The sequence below is a fragment of the Dermacentor silvarum genome, chromosome 7, assembly GCF_013339745.2.
Source record: "Dermacentor silvarum isolate Dsil-2018 chromosome 7, BIME_Dsil_1.4, whole genome shotgun sequence".
Lineage (NCBI taxonomy): Eukaryota > Metazoa > Arthropoda > Arachnida > Ixodida > Ixodidae > Dermacentor > Dermacentor silvarum.
Genome location: NC_051160.1, coordinates 141884276 through 141903512, shown reverse-complemented (window position 1 = coordinate 141903512; position 19237 = coordinate 141884276). Strand labels below are relative to the sequence as shown.

At 48.9% G+C, this 19237-nt stretch overlaps 1 protein-coding gene across 2 annotated transcripts in view; it reads right to left on the bottom strand.

Annotated features, from left to right (window-relative positions):
* The window catches only part of LOC119458495 (lipase member H-like), a 288765-nt gene that overhangs the window by 21922 nt on the left and 247606 nt on the right, over nucleotides 1–19237 (bottom strand). For both annotated transcript variants that reach the window (XM_049671281.1, XM_037720332.2), the window contains 2 exons: nucleotides 5889–6138; nucleotides 3357–3572 (listed from right to left, as the gene is read on the bottom strand). In XM_049671281.1, coding sequence (XP_049527238.1) covers nucleotides 3357–3572; nucleotides 5889–6138 — 466 coding nt within the window. The remainder of the gene's footprint in view (nucleotides 1–3356; nucleotides 3573–5888; nucleotides 6139–19237) is intronic.

Sequence of the window (19237 nt, the reverse complement as noted above, 5' to 3'; positions counted from 1 at the left end):
CGTCGTTTTATGCCATTAGTGTAGCGAAAGCAGCGTACCCTTCCAAAAATAGAGGGGCCCAATTTGCATAGCATGTGATTATTGCGCTTTCGACATCTGACTTTCCCGTCACCTTAGAGACCTCTTCCTCCTCCTCTAAAAAAGAGGTGTTTATTGTGTTACTGGAAAAACCAGTACCTCCACGAAAATGTTACGGGGATAAAATACTCTTGACATTATATTTGCAAGATATATATATATACAACGGGAAGAAGACAGGCATGCAAGATGAAGCCCGTGCGCGCGACTACCGGCGATCGTCGCCTTCCTCAATCCTGCCATCATCGTTCGCTACTACAGCGCCTCGTAGAAATATCTCAATCAGATAAACGGCCGTCTACTATGGAAGGGGTGCGATCGAAAAAAAAGCAAAAACGCGGAGAGGTTAGCTTGAAAAAATACGCAAGTCTGTTTACGTACTGGAAATATCAGTCCTCCAGAACGTAGTAGTAGATCTGAAAATGCACTAAAAGTTTGACGTTACCAAAGGAGAAAACATACATAGAAAAGCCCACTTATTTATGCATACATTTACTTACGCCCACGTACAAGAAATATGCTTACGTTTCACGCGAATAAGCGCTGTTAACGAGTTGTTTACAAAGCGGACCACGTTCACCAAATGGCTTATATCTCTGACAAATCTGTAAGCAAATGACAATAAACACGCATTCGGAAATCGAAAAAAAAATGTTAAGAAACCGTCGACGATGAAGGTCACTCTAATATATAGCCCGAACGAATGAGCGAGCGAGCCACTGTCTCCCTGCTTCCCCTTCCATCCACTCAACCCCGAAACGGAGTAGCGCGAGATCCAACGCGCGACGGTCCCCCTCTCACACAACCATTCTCCCGCCTTTTTCCGCAACTCGGTTGCGCGAGAGCACGCGCCCCTTTCCCTCGGCGGTTTTAACGATACGAGCCGAAGGACCCAAACGATCACTATGAAGGTAACCTGAACACCGACAGCACATTCATGGGCTGTCAATCTGCGTTTTCAGCGCAGCCAACCTCAAGACCCAGTACGCAAGTAAACGACGTGTTATACAATTTCACTAAACGCATGCTAATATACTTACAGCTTCGGCCCTTGCGAACATAAACTGACGTAAGACGAGACCTACGACGCGACGTAGAGATTTCGCGAGCATCGCAAGCACCGTCGCACGTTCATGCAAAGTTTTGATTGACGCTTACCGCGCAGTACGTTCATAATCATCAATATCTCGGAATCACGTATGATATCTATTTGAAGGGAAAAAACATTGCAGTTCCGCCCCTCAGAACGCGAGTTCCAGGCGCGAAAAGCCTAACGCACATCAGCAGTGTGTCGGCGGTCTGGAAAAGATATGGCCGACACCGCCCAATGTTTGCGGCGTGCCGCGCACCTTTGCCGTACTGCGAATCTTTTTCCAGCGACGCCATCACAATATTGTGCGAAAAACCGCCGTCTTGGGGTATTTTGTTATGTGGGAAAGCCTCTTATCGTGTTCGCACGAGCCCAGCTAACGCAAAAAAGAAGCTTCCATGCTTTTCTCCATGACTACTATTTTGATGTGTCTGTAGAAGAGTTTGACTCACGGGTGATGCTGGCTACTCCTTCTCGCAGGGTGAAAGCCCATAGAGGTTCGACCGGCTCGAAAAAAAAGAAATTATAATTATTAAAATATATTTTATACCAAAGTCGTCTTCTGATCAGAAAATGAAGTTCAATAGGGCGATGACAGCGGATACTTGGCGCCTCTTCGTGCTTTCTTCTCGGACTATGCGCGAAAAAAAACGGAGACGAGAAAACACGGGCAAACGCACAGTCCTGTGCGCGCCGTGCGTTTGTCCGTGTTTTCCTGTTTCCGTCTTTTGGTACACAGCGCAACAAGAAAGGATGTCCTGTCACGCACTATTTATAAAGGTCAAGCAAACACACTGTACGTCATGCCAAAGTGCGCTTTGCACAGTAATAATGACAGTCAGTACAAATGACTGCTAACTGAGAGCCTATACAACGGCGTCTTTTAAAGCGGCGGCGTTTTAGAGCGCTCTAACAGCGCTCTAGAGCGCATGCGCTACTCTCTTGCGCCGTGCGACCCACGCGTACCCGTGTTCACGCTTTCTTTCTGAACAATGAGCGACCCAACCGGTGAAAGTACTTCGTCTGCCGCTGCTGCTAAACGAGCTGCCCGAGCAGAGGCTCAGCGCCGCCGCCGAGTGGATCCTGTCGTTCAGAATAGAATTCTTTGCCACAATACATCGCAAACGCAAAACACCTAAACAGCTGCGCTCAAAATTCGCATTACGGAGTATCGTAATCGTCGGTGAATTTTCGGGATAATTTATTAGCGAAGAATCATTCCAAATATGTGCCAGTTCTTTACTGCATTTTCATCCGTTTGCTAATGCTTGTGAAAAGTTTCCGACAAGTCGTAAAAATTACTTTGTCTAATTTCCGTCCTTCATTTCAGAGGTAACATTTGACTTAAATATTACAGCGTGCAAAGATAATTAGTCCCAAATTGTGCCTTCTGTGGTGACATTGGCGACATCGAACATTTCATTTGGCTATGCCCGCAGTTTGACGCAGAAAGAAAAGCGATGGTCGACAGCCTACAAAAGAGCGGTCTTACGCACAGGACCTTTAAGACGTCGTTTTCCCAGGAGGGCCTGCGGCAATCAGGAAGAGAGCGCAACGACTGCTGATAGCCTTCTTGCGACATACGGGGCTCATCGACACCTGGTGACACACCACTAATCTCAACTCGAAGGAGGATCAGGCGGAACAGTTGCCGGCTAAGTATGCCAGGCTAAACGCGCTTGCTTCAACATCATCACCAACACCACCATTCAGATTTCTATTTTCTACTCAGTATTTTCTCACGCTATAATATTTAGGAAACGGAACTTCCGTGTAGTTAGCCGAGAAAATACAGCTGGCTGTGCCAAGAAATGAAGATCGGCATTTAAAGGCGTAGTCTGCGAGAGACGCACCAAAAGTGCTAACGCCTTTGTGCTTCATTTTTGCGGGATAATATTTTCGTTATATACATTTGTATGCTTTCGTGCCCAGGTAAGGAAACTGTTATTGTTAATTAAACATTATTTAAAGGCAAAGCTTAGTGGATACTTAAGTCCTTAGGTCCATCACACAGAGTGACAGAGTGTGACCCGGTGCCAGGCGAGGTAGCCAGGCTACAGTTATGAGGTCACACACAACTCGCGTCTGTAGTCGTTGTGTCAGTAGTACCCGTCGGGAATCTTATAGCAATTAACAGTTGCAATTACTTAAAACTTAAAATAAATAAGTAAGTATTGTAGTTACTAACATTTCGCAAATACTTTTTTAAAGAGTGTGGTGCAACCTGGCTGGTCCTTGCCGCCGTTAGGGTAGAAGTCCACATCTCCAACTGGCCTGTCAATCCCCAAGTGGCCCTTGATGATCTCTTTTCCACCACTAGTGTGGATCACGTCGACAAAGCGGGCGTCTCCCTGATGCACACATACTGCCTTCCCGGCAAATTCAGGCGCCGCAGGGTCCAGTGCTGCGTACAGTCAGTGGCGTCAGTTTATTCCACGGGTGCGCGTACACAACATCGTGGCATCTGTTTTCATATTCGCAGAAACATCGCGATATAGTCGCTTTAGATACGAGGATACAATAGCATATAGCGGCATCGTGAAATCTATTTTACTATAAGCAGACATCGTTAGTGTTTCATTCGCGTAACGGCAGAGAACCAGGAACTACGTATTCGGAAGAAACTTGAGCCACAAAAGCGTACCGGCCTTGCTGTCCTTCTATCCACGCTCGAGAAAAACGTTCCCTTACTCAACACACAGGCAAGCAAAAACACTGCCTTGCTTCAGGAGGCAAACACACCGCTGTAATGAACGCACAGTTAAGGAGGTGCACGACGAAGCACAGGAACCAGTATGTTGCGTGCGCTTAGCAGCTTGTTTATTCGAAACTCATGTTGGTGTGCAAGGCCACTGTGATTCACAGTGAACGAATAACAGTGGTAACTGAAGAAGACGAGACGAGAAGGCGACATACACATGCGCTGTACTCGACACCTTTGAAGTGTGGAAAATGATACATTGGCTGGTCAGGCCGATGTATCAATGACATATTACGATAGCACAGCAATTTGGCCAAGCTCGCACTCTGTGGAGATCTTGCGTTACAATACATTGTCGACAGTGCATTGTCGACATTGTCATATTTCCGCTCACAGAGGCCAACAGAGTTGAGTCCAATCACTCTGTGCCAGCTTTCTTCGCTGGCTCTATCACCATCACCTGCGACACCAATCTAACCAAAATGCCGTAATGTGCCAGAAGCGAAGCACACACGACTGAACAGGGGGCCACTATGCGACAGAGTGAGGAAATCTGAGGTGCCGTTGCAGTCAGTGACAAAAAGTCAGGCGCTAGCATGCTGTCGTCCTTGGGCGTCAAACCTGTGGGCTATCAAACTATATTTTGTCATGACGCTACTAAACGCTCAGACATTTTGTAATATAGTTCAGCGTTCTATACTATGCTCAAGAGCATCTATACTATGCTTAGGTGCCTCTTAGTGGCACTCGCACCTCAGCGTTGGTGTTCTTTAGGTTAACTTTGTGTGTGTGTGTGTGCGTGTTTTGAAAGAACGACACACACATAGAGAGCAATTCTCTGTAGGACTATTTCTTGTGGGTAGGCTATGCTTGGTCCGGAGGCTTCCTCGTCGACCACCTCCATGGTGAACGCTACCCACGAACCGAACTCGGAGGAGCAAGCGAGCGAACATCTTTCCCATGTGTGGGCGAAGAGCCAGGAAGGGCGAGGAGGAAGCGCAGCGCGCGCCACCTGGCGGCACGTAGCCCCCTAGCGAGCGGCGCACGAAGAGCGCCTTATGCGCCCTCTTCGGTGCTGACGTCAGAGGATGTAACAAGCGCGCGCCTGCAGCTGTTGCGAGCAAACGAGCAGGTGTGCGCCGTAAGAGGAGAAGCAAAAGAGGAGGGAGTGACCTGAGATCCGCTCTGCTAGGCAGATGTTCAGTCTATGCCAGGCAAATGTTTCTCATTAATTAGCCGGTTAAATATCCTACCACCTTCTTGTGTGTGATGTCATCAGTGATGTAATTACTTCCGTGTTTCCAGGAATTTCGCCAAAGTATCACGTGGCGGGTCTCTAAAGTCTACAATTCTGTGCTTTAGTGTGCGGTAATCAGTGATCACGAATTAATTCTAATTACTTCCACACTTCAGTAACTCAAATAGTAACTATACTTATGCTCTGATACCATATCTATAATAAACCCATGAATTTGTAGTGTACTGTATGTTTGTATTTTTTCTGATTTATTTTGAATTTCGTCCCCGGTAATCAGTGATTTCTAAATAATTCTAATTATTCCAGACACTTCAGTAACTCAGCTTGTAACTGAACATAATGAACCCCATGAATTTGTACTGTACTGGTTTTTTTTAATATTTTTTTCTGATTTATTTTGAATTTTGTACTCGGTCGTACCAGGAAGTGAACCGGAAGTGTTGCGCAAAAAACAAGAGTGTCACTCGATGCTCGTGCCACTAATAAATGCAGCCATTTCGGCCCCAAAGTACCTTAAAGATGTCCCTGCCATCATGTGCCCTGATCACTGGGGTTCCTTGAATGCATCGCGCTAAAATAATCCGTGTTCCACAGATGGCGCAGATCACGCTAGTGGCATGGTGCGCGCAGAATGGGCACCGTCATTTATACTTGGTAACTTGGCTCGGAAATTAACTGCTTATAATGTAATTCAAATAAGCCTAACATCCATTATAAATAATCATTTTGCAGAGAATCTTGTCAGAGTTGCGTGTACATACCGGTAATGCGCCATATTCTTTGTTTCGTGCGCCTCCTGTAGTTTCGAGCAAAGAAACCGGCGATCTGAGCACCGAGGCTAAAGCCCACGACGTGCACCAGCTCTGGCCCCACGGTGTCGGGATAACGCTGCACGAGCCGTTGCAGCAGCCGAGAGGCTCTGCGGCCAACCAGTGCCGCCTTCGCCACCGCGATTGGGTAGATCCTTCGAGCTTCGCGACGCCAGTCCACGATGATCACATTGCAGTCCTCCTGCGTTCATGCCGGAACATGTACACTGCAGATTGAGTGAATGTTTATTTCCGATAGCACAACAGGAATTGGATCCCTCACAGAATATCATACTGGCGCTGAGCAGCTGCGCTTGCCAAGACTACTGCCTAGCTCACACGGAGACACTGAGCGCCAGCACAACGTAGAATCTCCTTCTGTAAAATGCGCGTTTGGTTCACTTTGCTGATCCCTTCGCATTGCCAGAACTGCTGTCAGCTCTCGAAATACCGCGAAAACAAGGAGGTAGCGTTATATTTTTTTACTAGCGCAATCTACCGCGTATGCACTAACTAAACGCCCACGCAATGAGTGCTTGCGTGAATGCCCATCAATACTTGTTGCTTGGCTAGTTAGTTCATCTTATTCAGGAAAGTTAAGACGCAACCAAGGGCGGTTGCGTCTTAACTGAACCTAACTGAACGGTTGCGTCTTAACTTAACCAACGGTGGCTCCGGTCCTCAACCACCTTTTCGCCCTTGGTTGCGTCTTAACTTTCCGGAATAAGTGTGTATATGTGCGCTGACGAGCGCGTATTTCTTCCTGTCCAGATTTTTTTCTTTCTTTCTCCCTTTTTTCAGTTTTAACCCGCAATTAACAGTGGAGGAGGTTCGGCTATACAGAAAAATCCAGACAAACACCTACCCACATCTGGGGCGATGGCATGCCATCTGGCCAACCAGATATGCCAGTCAATGCCCCTGGTGTGGGGGGAGGCCATCCTTGCCCCATGTGACATGGGAGTGCCAATCACGACCCCAAAATTCAAATTCACCCCGTTTAGCACAAAATTCCTTTAGGGAGCCTTGGGCAGCCATCCTCGCCCGGACTGACCTGGAGACTCAATTGAGCCTCCTCGACCAGGCACGGCGTGTGGCGGTGGCCACTGGAGTCCTGGACTAAGGACCCACCCTCCGGCCCCCTTAACCCTATTTTTCCTAAATAAAGTTATTTCTCTCTCTCTCTCTCTCAGCTTTCTCTGAGTTCGCGCTTTCATATCTCGTGTCAGTTTCTTTTTCACAACATTAAGCTTTGGACTGGGAAAACTTAGCGCTTAACCTTTTACACCCAGACATAAGTATAACAGACGAGGATGTTACAGACGAAACGTTACATTATGCTTTACGTGACGCTTGCCGAACAGAAGCGGGCAATTTCCCACAGGCTCTACTAACGTCCCTCCTGTGACCGTTGTCGACAAAACCTTTCGAGAAGACTGCGCGAAATGCCGACTTCGAACACAGTCAGCGTTATTTCAGAGTGCCGCAATGGCTCAGTAGCTGGCTTACGTTATGATTGGCCCGCGACCAGAGGGCCAATCTGGTCTGTAACGTGCCGTAACGGCCGAAATTGGCCTGGAACCGATCGGCTCGGAGAGAGTCTTTACGGTGGATTTCAACGCCTACGAAATGGATTTCGCGCAGCTCTAGATTCCGAATGTCTCAATGTGAACGAGCCTTCACATGAGCTGTTTCACGCATGCAAGCCCATGTCACTTCGCACTATGCACTGTGCCAAGACCTAATTATGGGTTAGTCAAGAATATTATGACGTGTCTGTTGGCACGACGTTTATTCGGCCCGAGTACTCGGCAGCGCACCAGCAGAGGCACACACCCGATGGTGATGATCACACAGAACTGAAGATGAGGATCGTGCAACGTAGGATGGTGATGATAATATACAGAAGAGGAAGACATGCGTAATAAACGTCCACACTAATCCCCCCCCCCTCCACGTGGAAAAGGCCATCCTGGCTACAGGTCAAGGCGACGAAGAACACCGCGTGAAGGGTTTCATGCGGGAGACATGAACGACCTCGGTGCTGCAAGAACGGCGGTCTGTTGCAGCAACAACAGGGGTCACGCGATAATTGACGCGCGATGTCTGCTCCAGGACTATGTATGGTCTGATGAATCGCGGCTGAAACTTGTCACACAAACCAGGCGTGCGAAGGGGCGTCAATACGAGCATTTCGTAACCAGGTCGGAAGGAGACAACGCGATGGAATGTGTCGTAAATGATCTTCTGGTCTTGTTGTCTAGCCGCTGTGTTTACGCGAGCACGCTGGCGACACTGGGCGAGTCGTGAAACGAATTCTTCGCTAGACGATGCAGATAGGTTGACAGGAGAATCGAAGAAAGAAACGTCTAGAAGGGAAGTAGGCGACCGTCCGTAAACTAGGTAAAATGGCAAGTAGCCGGTGGTACGCTGAACGGCCGTGTGGTAGGCGAAAGTGACGAATGGTAGAAGCTTGTCCCAATTCTTGTTATCAGGTTGAATATATATGGCGATCATATCGGCAAGCGTGCGATGAAATCGCTCTGTTAGTCTGTTTAAATCACTGAAGTCGATGAAATCGCTCTGTTAGCGGTTAGTCTGTGGATGGTAATTCGAATCTGTTTTGTGGGTGGTACCAAAGGCGCGCAGGACTTCGTTTAAAAGCTGCGAGACATAGGCCTTTCCACGGTCGCTTAGCAGTACCAGAGGAGCACCATGGCGCAGAATTATAGCTTGAACGACGAAGTCGGCAACTTCCGAAGCTGAGCCAGTGATCACTGATGTCTCAGTGTAGCGCGTCAGGTTGTCGATGACGGTCACTATCCATCGATTTCCAGCTGCAGTAACGGGAAGGCGCCCGTAAAAGTCGATACCAACAACCTGAAATGATGCGGTCTGACAGGGAATAGGCAGTAATTCGCCGGCAGTAGCAGAGGTAAGGAGTTTCCGACGCTGACACGAAGAATAGGAACCGACGTACCTCGCCACACTAGTAGAAAGGACAGGCCAAAAGTAACGGCTTCGAATGCGAACGTATGTTTTATGGAAACCGAGATGGCCAGCAGTCACGTCATCGTGGAATGCTTCGAGGACATGGGTTCGAAGAGAGCGCGGTAGAACGGGCACCCAGTGTTAACCGTCAGTGTGGTAAATGCGCCGATACAGCACGAGATTGTCCAGCTCGAATTGTGCGAGTTGGCGTTGAAGCCGCGCGGTAGGTGGGCGAGAAGCGTCAGAGAGGTGGTTTATCATACGCAGACAATATGGGTCAGCCAGTTTGCGAGATGCGAATGTTTGATCGTCGTCCGGAGAAAGGCGGTCTATTGAGGCTATAGAGGAAACCGGCGTAAAAGTGACATCCGAAGAGTTGCTTTGCGACGCAGTTGCCGAGGTCTCGAGTGGGTGTGCAGGCAGCGGGCAACGAGAAAGAGCGTCAGCGTCTTGATGTTTCTTGCCTGTCCTATGAGTAATGTCATAGTCATATTCTTGCAGGCGGAGAATCCAGCGACCCAGGTGTCCAGTCAAGTTATTGAGAGTGGAGAGCCGCCATAATGCGTGGTGGTCCGTAACAATTGCAAAATGACGCCCGTGCAAATAGGGACGAAACTTCTGTACGCACCAAACAACAGCCAGGCACTCCTGCTCAGCGATCATATAGTTCTTCTCGGCATCGGTGAGTACGCGGCTGACATACGCAACGACTCTCTCGCGCGAAGAGTTGTCGCATTGAAGAAGAATGGCACCGATGCCGCGGCCGCTAGCGTCTGTGTGCAAGAGAGTCGATGCAGTCTCATCAAAATGGCAAAGCACAGGTTCAGACGTGAGGGCACCCTCCAACATGTCAAAGGCTGCTTCACATTATTGAGACCACAGAAAGGGTACACCGGAAGCAAGTAGCTTGGTAGTGGCGCAGCGATGGAGGCAAAGTTCCGTATAAAGCGACGGAAATAATAAGCGAGGCCAAGGAAGCTTCGCAAGTCTTCGCAAGGCGAGGGGAGCGAAGGACCGCAGCAATCTAGTCAGGGTCAGGACGTATGCCCTCCTTGCTCACGATATGCACATGCCCCAGGGCCTTAATAGATCTGCTGGCGAAACGGCATTTCTTTGTGTTGAGCTGAAGACCAGCGTCGGCAAGGCACGTCAGCACTTCATCCAAGCGCTGCAGGTGCTGAGGAAATGTTGATGAAAATACGAAAATGTCATCCAGGTAGCAGAGGCAAGTTTTCCATTTCGGACCACGCAGCACGGTGTCAATCATGCGTTCAAAAGTCGCAGGTGCATTGCATGACGTTGAATTCGTAAAGTCCATCAGGAGTGGCAAACGCTGTTTTTTTCTTATTATCTTCGTGCATGGGAATTTGCCAATAGCTGGAACGCAGATCGAGGCTTGAAAAGTATCCTGCACCTTCTAGTGAATCAAGGGCGTCCGCAATGCGCGGCATAGGGTATACGTCCTTTCGAGTGATCTTATTCAGGGCCCGGTAATCGACGCAAAAGCGCACAGAACCATCTTTTTTTTTCGGACCAAAACAACGAGAGAGGACGAAAGGCTAGCTCAGGGCCGGATGAGCTTCTGTTGTAGCATGTGCGCGACATTTTCTTCTATGATTTTCCGCTAGGCTAGGGACACGCGGTACGGGCATCGGCGCACTATAGACGCTTCATCTGTCTGAATGCGATGAGCTGCAGCAGTGGTTTGGCCCAGAGTTGACTAATGGACATCAAAAGGATTTGCGTGTTTGTTACACAAAGGAAGCAGCTGCTGCCTCTGTGAGTGTGGCAAGTCACTGCTGATGGCTGTAGTAAGGGCGGAGGGAGGAGCAGTATCACAAGTAGAAGGGCCTTTGGAAGACATACGTTTAAGGGCCACGACGCATACATGCCCTGGATCAGCGGCGCAAGCCACTCTGGTGCTTTGCGGAAGGAGAACTTTCTCCGATGTAGCGTTCGTGGCGGCGACAAGCACCGAGCCATTGTGAAATCGAACCACACCTGGTGCAAAAGCGATGCCTTTATGAAGGCAACGGGAAGAGGGAAAGATCAAGACGTCACCATGATCGATGTTGTTTGATATAATGGTAATAATTCGCTGTCGCCGGGAGGCAGTTCGGTATCTTCCGCAGCGATCAGGTTGAACGGCGTGTGTCTTCCCCAAGTAGTCGGTGTCCGTAAGATGCACGACGCGTTGACCACAACAAATAGCCGCGGAAGCAGAAGAGAGAAAGCCCCACCCTAAAATAAGTTGATGAGCGCACCAAGAAAGCACAGCTAATTGTATATGGTGCAGGATATCACCTATCAGGACATGGGCAGTACAAAGAGCGGAAGGTCGAACAGTGTCCCCTTGGGAAGCAACTAGCGTCGGTTCATCGTATGGCGTCGTGACTTTCCTGAGGCTGGAACGTAAATCAGCATGAATAACAGAAATTGTCGCACCTGTGTCTACCAAAGCATCAACGGGCACCCCTTGGACAAACACCGAAAGCATATTGGACGGGTGCGCTGGAGGATTTTCAGTCTTGTTGACGCATACAGTTTGTCCTACAAAAACTGCATTGCTTAGTTTTCAGGACGAATGTTAGAGTTGAGTGAGACGGGCCGTAGTGGTGACGTGAAGTGGCGGAACGGCGAAGGGGAGCGGAGTCTAACTGAACGGTAAGTGATTCGGTCTTCAGTCGATGCGGGCGGAGATGTAGAGCGGAGCGGAGGTGACGAGAAACTACGGCTTTAGGAAGAGGCTTCACTGGAAAAGTTGCGTTCAGATATGTCGTATCCCCGACGCTCGTGCTGCTGGCGCTTGTGGCAGAAACTTGAAATATGGCCGCGATAGCCGCAGTAATAGCACGTAGGACGTGACGGACGCGAAGGCGGGTAGTACAGGGTGCTAGGTGCTCCGGCAGTCAGTGCAGCCTGATGGGCCGATGAGAGCTCGGGCGGCATTGGCGGGATGTTCACTGGAGGCGCGGCAGCAACCCACGCGTACGTTGTTAGCGGCACCGTTGAGTTGTCGTTGCCTGGAGGCATGGCAGCAACGTCCGCGTACGCTGGTAGGGGACGAGAGACGAAGGGTTGCACGCGCGCAGAGCAGGTCAAGGACGCCAGTTCATCCCTGATGACGTCACGGAAGGCCACGCGAGAAGGCGAACTGGGGCACACCGACGGCGACGACAAGCCCATTACTTGTAATTCTTCGCGTATCATAGCTCGTATCATGACACGCAGGTGTGGGTTCGCCGTAGAATAGTCGCCAACGTCCGGCTGAAGGCCAAGAGACTCAAGTTCGTCCAGGCGCTGACACATGGTGACGATGTCAGCGATTGTAGCGGGGTTCTTGATGGCAAGGGCATTGAAGGCGACTCATCGAATGCCTTTCAGAATGTGGCGCACTCTGACTCTGACACAGAGGAACTCAAACGGCGCAAAGCGGAAGAACATCCTCGATATACGATGTGTAAGACTCGCCTGGCTGCAGTTGGCGAGTATCGAGGGTTTTCTTTGCGATGGTAGAACGAGCCGCCGGTTTTCCAAATACTTGGCGGAGCTGCTGCTTGAAGGCAGCCCAGTCAGTAAAGTCTATCTCGTGGTTGAAGAACCATGCCTTCGCGACACCCGTGAGGTAAAAGGCGAGCCGTGACCAGACGCTGCTTATATCCCTTGTCGGCCTCTGCGATGATAGCGGTGCAGGATCCAGGTTGCGAGCCCATTCCATGGAAGCGTTCCTTGTCTAGCGGGTTGAACGGGGATTCAGGCGGCGATAAGAGTAGAGCACTTGAAGGCGGGAGCCAACATCCAGTGGACGAAGCACGGACGCCACATAAAATGGCAGCCTGTAAATATAGCAGTGGTAAGCGCCCCATTTGTACGCAGGTGTCGTGCCTACGTCGTGCCTGAAAATGTGGTGGACTGGAGTAGGATTCGAACTTACGACCTTCAGATTTGAGGCCGGGTATTCTACCTCTGGTCCACGCCACCACTATGGTGTTTTATATGTTCCGAAACCACGTTATGATTATGAGGCACGCCGTAGTGGGGCACTCCGGGTTAATTTTGACCACCTTTAACGTGCAATTACTTCCTATTGCTTGTTCTTTCCCACCAAAGGTCATGGGTTCGAGTGCCCTAATTAAGTGTGACCTAATGAACTTCTCCCTAATTAAACCAAAGGTCGTGGGTTCGAGTGTCTTAACTATGTCTTGGTTTAATGCGCCTTAATTAACTTCGCAATAATTAACACCAATGGTTGAGGATTCGACTCCCACCAACGGTCGTGGGTCTGCGTGCAATGATTAACTATATCTTAATTAACGATGTCTTAATTACTTTGCCTTAAGTAATTAACACCAAAGGTCGTGGGTTCGAGTGCCTTAATGAACTCTATGTTAATTCAGATAGAGTTAACTAAGGCACTCGAAATCACGACTTTTTTTGTTGGCACCATGAATTTAGGTGCCGTAACACCGGACGTCGGATTTTTTGGTCCATGAGCCATCTACGGTTTTCGCCTTAATAAATTGTTTTCAATTTGACTTATGCTTTTCTCGTCGTCTTTCGCGTTTTATAGCCTTAAAAACGGTGAGGTTTCACTGAAGTACTTCGGTATCTTGCTTTTAAAAAAACCCGTATCCTGGCATTGAGTGTTCTCGAACAAACGAGTGGTTCTAGGTTTCAATATTTTCGGCGGCATCAGATACTTATGTTCCGTGACCCACCGTGAACACGTAATCTTATATAGAACTGAATTAAAAAGAAATGAACACGAATAATCTTCACAGCTGAATGGATAAGAGTCCCACATAGCACCAGCAAGATTGAGGCATCTCCGTCACATCTCCGCCGTGTGGAATCGATCGAGTGGCTGAAACGATACTCTAGTTGCACAATCGAAATAACGTTTGCTCACAATCTCGGAAATAACTCGCCTTACACAGAAGCCCGCAGGCTCCGTAACCATGATACCACGGGGCCAATGGCGTTGGAAGCGGCATCTCGCGAGCGGGAGCCGAAAGGGGCCACGTTATGCCGCTGCATCCCGCCGGAGTTTGCAAACTGGCAAAGTAATCTAGTAACGGTGGGTCCCGCGGCAGCTTCGACCGAGGGAAAGAGCGCATACACCACAGCCAGCCGACGCGATCCATGGAGTCTAGAAGCTACGACAAGATACGCAAAGGCGACAGTAACGAGAGAGCGCCGAAACACCCTCTCACCCGGCGAGTCGAGAGAGAGAGAGGGAGTAATTCAGCGTGAGCGTGCGCCTACGGATGAATCACCACCCTCCTCAACGACGCTCCGACGGCCGCGGTCGAAGACACGAGAGACAACTAGAAGATTCCCAGGATTTGCTCATGCTGCGGGATCATGGCTCCTTAGGAAGGTTCGAAAATCACCGGTGAAGGCAATAAAAGCGCCGTGCGGGAATCAGAAGGGGGAGCAGATGGCACCGGTGAAAAGATGTGACGAGAAGACCGAAGACCGACCGTCTGCGGAAGAAGGAGATTCTCCGGCTAGCTAGTCGACGAGTTCATTGAGCGTCGGCATTGCCGGAAGAAGTTCCTTCTTCGAGATTTGTCTCGAGCTACGCCGAGATCGTCCGGCTCAAGACCAGCACAGGTGAATACGATTGGACACTTTGTGTTCCTATTCATTCTTTACTTGAAGTGTTGGACTCTTAGTGCTTGTCGTTACTTTTTTATAGTGGTTTGTTAATACCCATCTGAATTGTATTGTGAGGTGTCTAGCCGAAATGTGCACGTGTGTACGTAACTGCCTTGTTTGAAAAATATATTTTGTTGTGTTTTGACAACTCTGCACTCTCACTCGGTCTTTGGACCGCAACCGGCGTTCGCTGGCACACCAGAGGGCCCTAACTATTTGTCTTTGCTTTGGTGGGGTTATTTTCGGAAGTTGATAAGTTGGCTTTGGAATTTGGGCCGGTTTTGGTGCCTCGTTCGCGGGGTGTGTGACAATAATCATGACGTCCGCGACAGGACCTTTCTAGTGCAAATCATGCGTCCATAGTAGGGAGAAAGAGCCTAGCGTCGTTTACATTGTCATCGTAAACAATTTTTAGTGTTGCACAACGTTTCGCTAACTTGTGTGCAAAGGGCAATTTGATAATTGAAATCCAGGCAGATATTTTTAGCACGCGGCTAGATCTTAAAGGGCATCGTGGATCTCGAGAAATTAGTTGCCCTTGGTGATAAGATGGGTCTTTTCGGAGCTGAACTACGCAAGTGGGTTAGCCAGAAGGAAAAAGAAGCTGTAGTAAAAGAGAAGCTAGCGGCCGAAAGGGTCAAATAAGAAAGAGAGACGAAGGAGCGGAAAGTTTAAAGAGAAGCTGAAATAGCTGAGAAAGACAAAGACAGCATGAGTTAGAACTCGAACGACGTCGTTCACAGCAGCGCACAGACGCTCCCGCTCAGGCAAGAGTCGATAGCAATGAAAGGGAAGAAACTAGCTTCTGATAGAACCCAAGCAAGCTGCTTGCTGCATTCGATGAAAGAAAATAAGACCTGGATGCTTACTTGCACAGGTTTGAGACAGTTGCTAAAAGGCTGCATTGGTCAGATGATCAATGGCGCACTGAGGTGAGCACGCGTTTGAGTGGTTAAGCACTTGGTGTCTACGGTAGGCTGACGCAAACCGATTACTCTAATTATGGAAGGGTGAAAACCGCTCTACTAAAAAGATTTAGGTTCACCGTAGAAGGCTTCCGAGATAAGTTTAGGACCGGAAAGCCCGCCAATGGCGAGACTGCCACGCAATTTGCCGCGCGGCTCAGCCACTATTTTGATAGGTAGACCGAACTTCCAGAGACTGCACAGGAGTACAGTGCGCTTATAGAGCTTCTGATCAAGGATCAATTCCTCATCAGTTGCCACCCGAACCTGTCACTCTATCTGAAAGAAAGGAAAGCTAAGTGGCTTCAAGATATGCTGGAATTTGCAGACCAATTTTTGGAAGCACAGGGAGGAACCAATCTCTCCAAGATCAAAAAAGAGGAGCCAGAGGACGCAAAGAAACCGGCATCCGATGAAAGGGGAAACCCTCAGAAGCCTGTTCTCAGGTGTTATCTCTGTAACCGACTGGGCCACCATGCTAGCAATTGTCGGAGCCATTTTACGCGCCCAAACGATGTCAAATGTTTTAAATGTGGGTGAACTGGGCACAAAGCCGATACATGTCGCAACGGAGGGAAATAAGCTCCCCAGGCATCATTTGTGTATGCCCCGCCAAAACACCATGTAGAAGACGTAAACGCCTGTTTTGTAGAACTGCGAGACGGAAAAAGAATTGCGGTCGTTATTGCAGTGGTGACACAACGCCCAGAATTTACCGTTGAAGGAATGCCTGTACTTGCCAGAAAAATAGCACAAAAACAAATCAGGGTATTTTGAGTTACCGGAAGCAGCACAGTGATTGTGCGGAGGGTTTTGGTCAATGGCAATGAGCCCACGGGCGCAACCAGTTTGATCTACCCATTGTTGATGGTACGGCTAGGAAGCTCCCCGAAGCCAAGATTGAGGTCGAGGCCCCCTATAACAGTGGGAATGTCACTGCGCTTTGAATTGACAGCCCACTGTATGACCTAATTCTAGGAAACGTCGAGGGAGTTCGCGCTACAGACGATCCAAAACCTTTTTAGGAAGAGCCGAAGATCGAACCATCGATGATCGAAAAACCTCGCGCAAAATCATCAACAGCTGATGAGAACACCACGGAAGCTGTCACTCGAGCTAAAGCAAAGGCTCAGGCAAGGCCTTTCCAGCCCCTTTAAACGCCCTATTCCGAGAAGAACCCGACCAGGGCTCTTCACTACGCCAAAGAACACAAACGAGATGAGTTCTTAAAAGGATGTTTCTCGCGAGGCGGCAAGACAAAAAAGGAAAAACGCCGATCATCTTAGTCGAATATAAATGTGTTGATGATTATAGAGTGTGGTGCAAAGTGTTTTCTTGATTATACCGAGTGTTTATTCATGCACCATGAACATATTGTTGTTTTGTTTGTGCTCTGTAAACTACCCTGTCACAGTTTAGTATACTTGTTGCACCTGCTTCGTTTCATATTTCTGCCTTGTTCTGCGAGAGATACAAGTACAAGTGTTCTTGTGTGAATTGTGTCTGAACGCGATGTATCACGCGTGAAGTGACGTGTAAATTGCGGTGGACTGATTTATGGACTTTTGTGTGTGCTACCTTTGTGTTTTCTTTAACATTATTGCATATTATTTTTAGAGTGGGGGTAGTCTCACAAAAGAGGGCATAATCGAAGCGCGCGAAGCGCGCATCCCTCAAGCCAGCGAAAGAAGCACGCCGGCCCCGCGGCAGCTTCGACAGAGGGAAAGAGCGCATACGCCACAGACAGCCGACCCGATCAACGGAGTCTAGAAGCTACGACAAGATACGCGAAGGCCACGGTAACAGTAAACACCCTCTCACCAGGCGAGTCGAGAGAGAGAGAGGGAGTACTACAGCGTGAGCGTGCGCTTACGGATGAGTCACCACCCTCCTCGACGACGCTCCGACGGCCGCGGTCGAAGACGCGAGAAATGACTAGAAGATTCCCAGGCTTTGTTCATGCTACGGTATCACGACTCCTTAGGAAGGTTCGAGAAGCACCGGCGAAGGCAATAAAAGCGCCATGCGGGAATCAGAAGGGGGAGCAGATGGCACCGGTGAAAAGATGTGACGAGAAGACCGACCGTCTGCGGAAGAAGGGGATTCTCCGGCTAGCTAGTCGACGAGTTCATTGAGCGTCGGCATTGCCGGAAGAAGTTCCTTCTTCGAGATTTGTCTCGAGCTACGCCGAGATCGTCCGGCTCAAGACCAGCACAGGTGAATACGATTGGACACTTTGTGTTCCTATTCATTCTTTACTTGAAGTGTTGGACTCTTAGTGCTTGTCGTTACTTTTTTACAGTGGTTTGTTAATACCCATCTGAATTGTATTGTGAGGTGTCTAGCCAAAATGTGCACGTCTGTATGTAACTGCCTTGCTTGAAAATGTATTTTGTTGTGTTTTGGCAGCTCCGGGCTCTGACTCGGTCTTTGGACTACAACCGGCGTTCTCTGGCGCTCCAGAAGGCCCCTGACTAATTGCCCTTGCTTTCGTGGGATTATTTTCGGAAGCTGATAAGTCGGCTTTGGGATTTGGCCCGGCGTTGGCGTCTCGTTCACGGGGTGTGTGACAATTGACAAAAGGGCTTTTAGGTTTGAACCCATCTGGGATTTGAGAGGCGACCGTGAAAGAACGCTTGACTAATTTCAGCTGTTTAAAAAACTCAATGTACCATTCCTATTACATGAAGATATACTCTTCATACATGGAACAGTGCAGTCGTGGAACAGTGCAGTCAGCAGAGTGCGAAATTGAACGCAATACGGTATGCTCTTCCACACGCACTGTTGTAAGTCAAGTCAATCAGTAAACAGCGCGCAGTAGGAAATACATTGCAGGAATGCGTACAGGAAGTTCAATTCGTTCTCAATTTGAACTCGCGCCCATTGACAACGAGCTACCTCCAAATCGCCACGCGACAAGCGCATCATTGCAGGCTTTGAACGGCGAAGTTTCCTCATGAAGCAGCAAGCATTTTATCGGAGAGAGAAGGCGGCATCGGCAAGATTCATGGAAAGCGCCAACAGGATACGGTTGAAAGCGCGTAGTAGAGCGTACATTGCAATGACATTTGTTACAGGCATCTTTCTCGCTATCTGATTATTTCGTTCAGTGCACACAACCGCAAGAAACATTGGTCAGCAAGCACGATTTGTGCTGGTTGGCACTGGTAGTTAACTCATTGAAAGCACCATGTCTCTTTATTTTGTTGTCTATTCCTACAAAAGGTCGAACTCAAGCACGTATAGCTATGCTTTAGCGCAGTGCACCTCGGAGAAAATAACTGCCTTGTGGGAGGTGTTCTTGCTTCATGTCCTTATAACGCACTGGATGCGGCAAGCCCAAAGAAAGTTTTACAGCATGTCATACCCCCGAAGGCCACTCGCCACGGTAGCTCAGTGGCCATGGCGTTCACTGCTGAGAACGTGTTCGCAGGTTAAAACGCGGCAGCAGCGGCCACATTTCAATGGGTCCAGATGACAAAAACACTCGTGTAACATGTAGTGGGTGCACAGTAACGAACCCCAGGTGGTCAAAATGAGCCCGGTGTCCCCCACTATGAAGTCTCCATGAGCCAATTTCGGGATATATTTTGGGCCGGTCACTTTGAGGCACATCTGTTCGAGTGCACGAGAATTGAAAAACACGTAACGAAGCTGTTTATGATGGTGCTAAATTTTCTT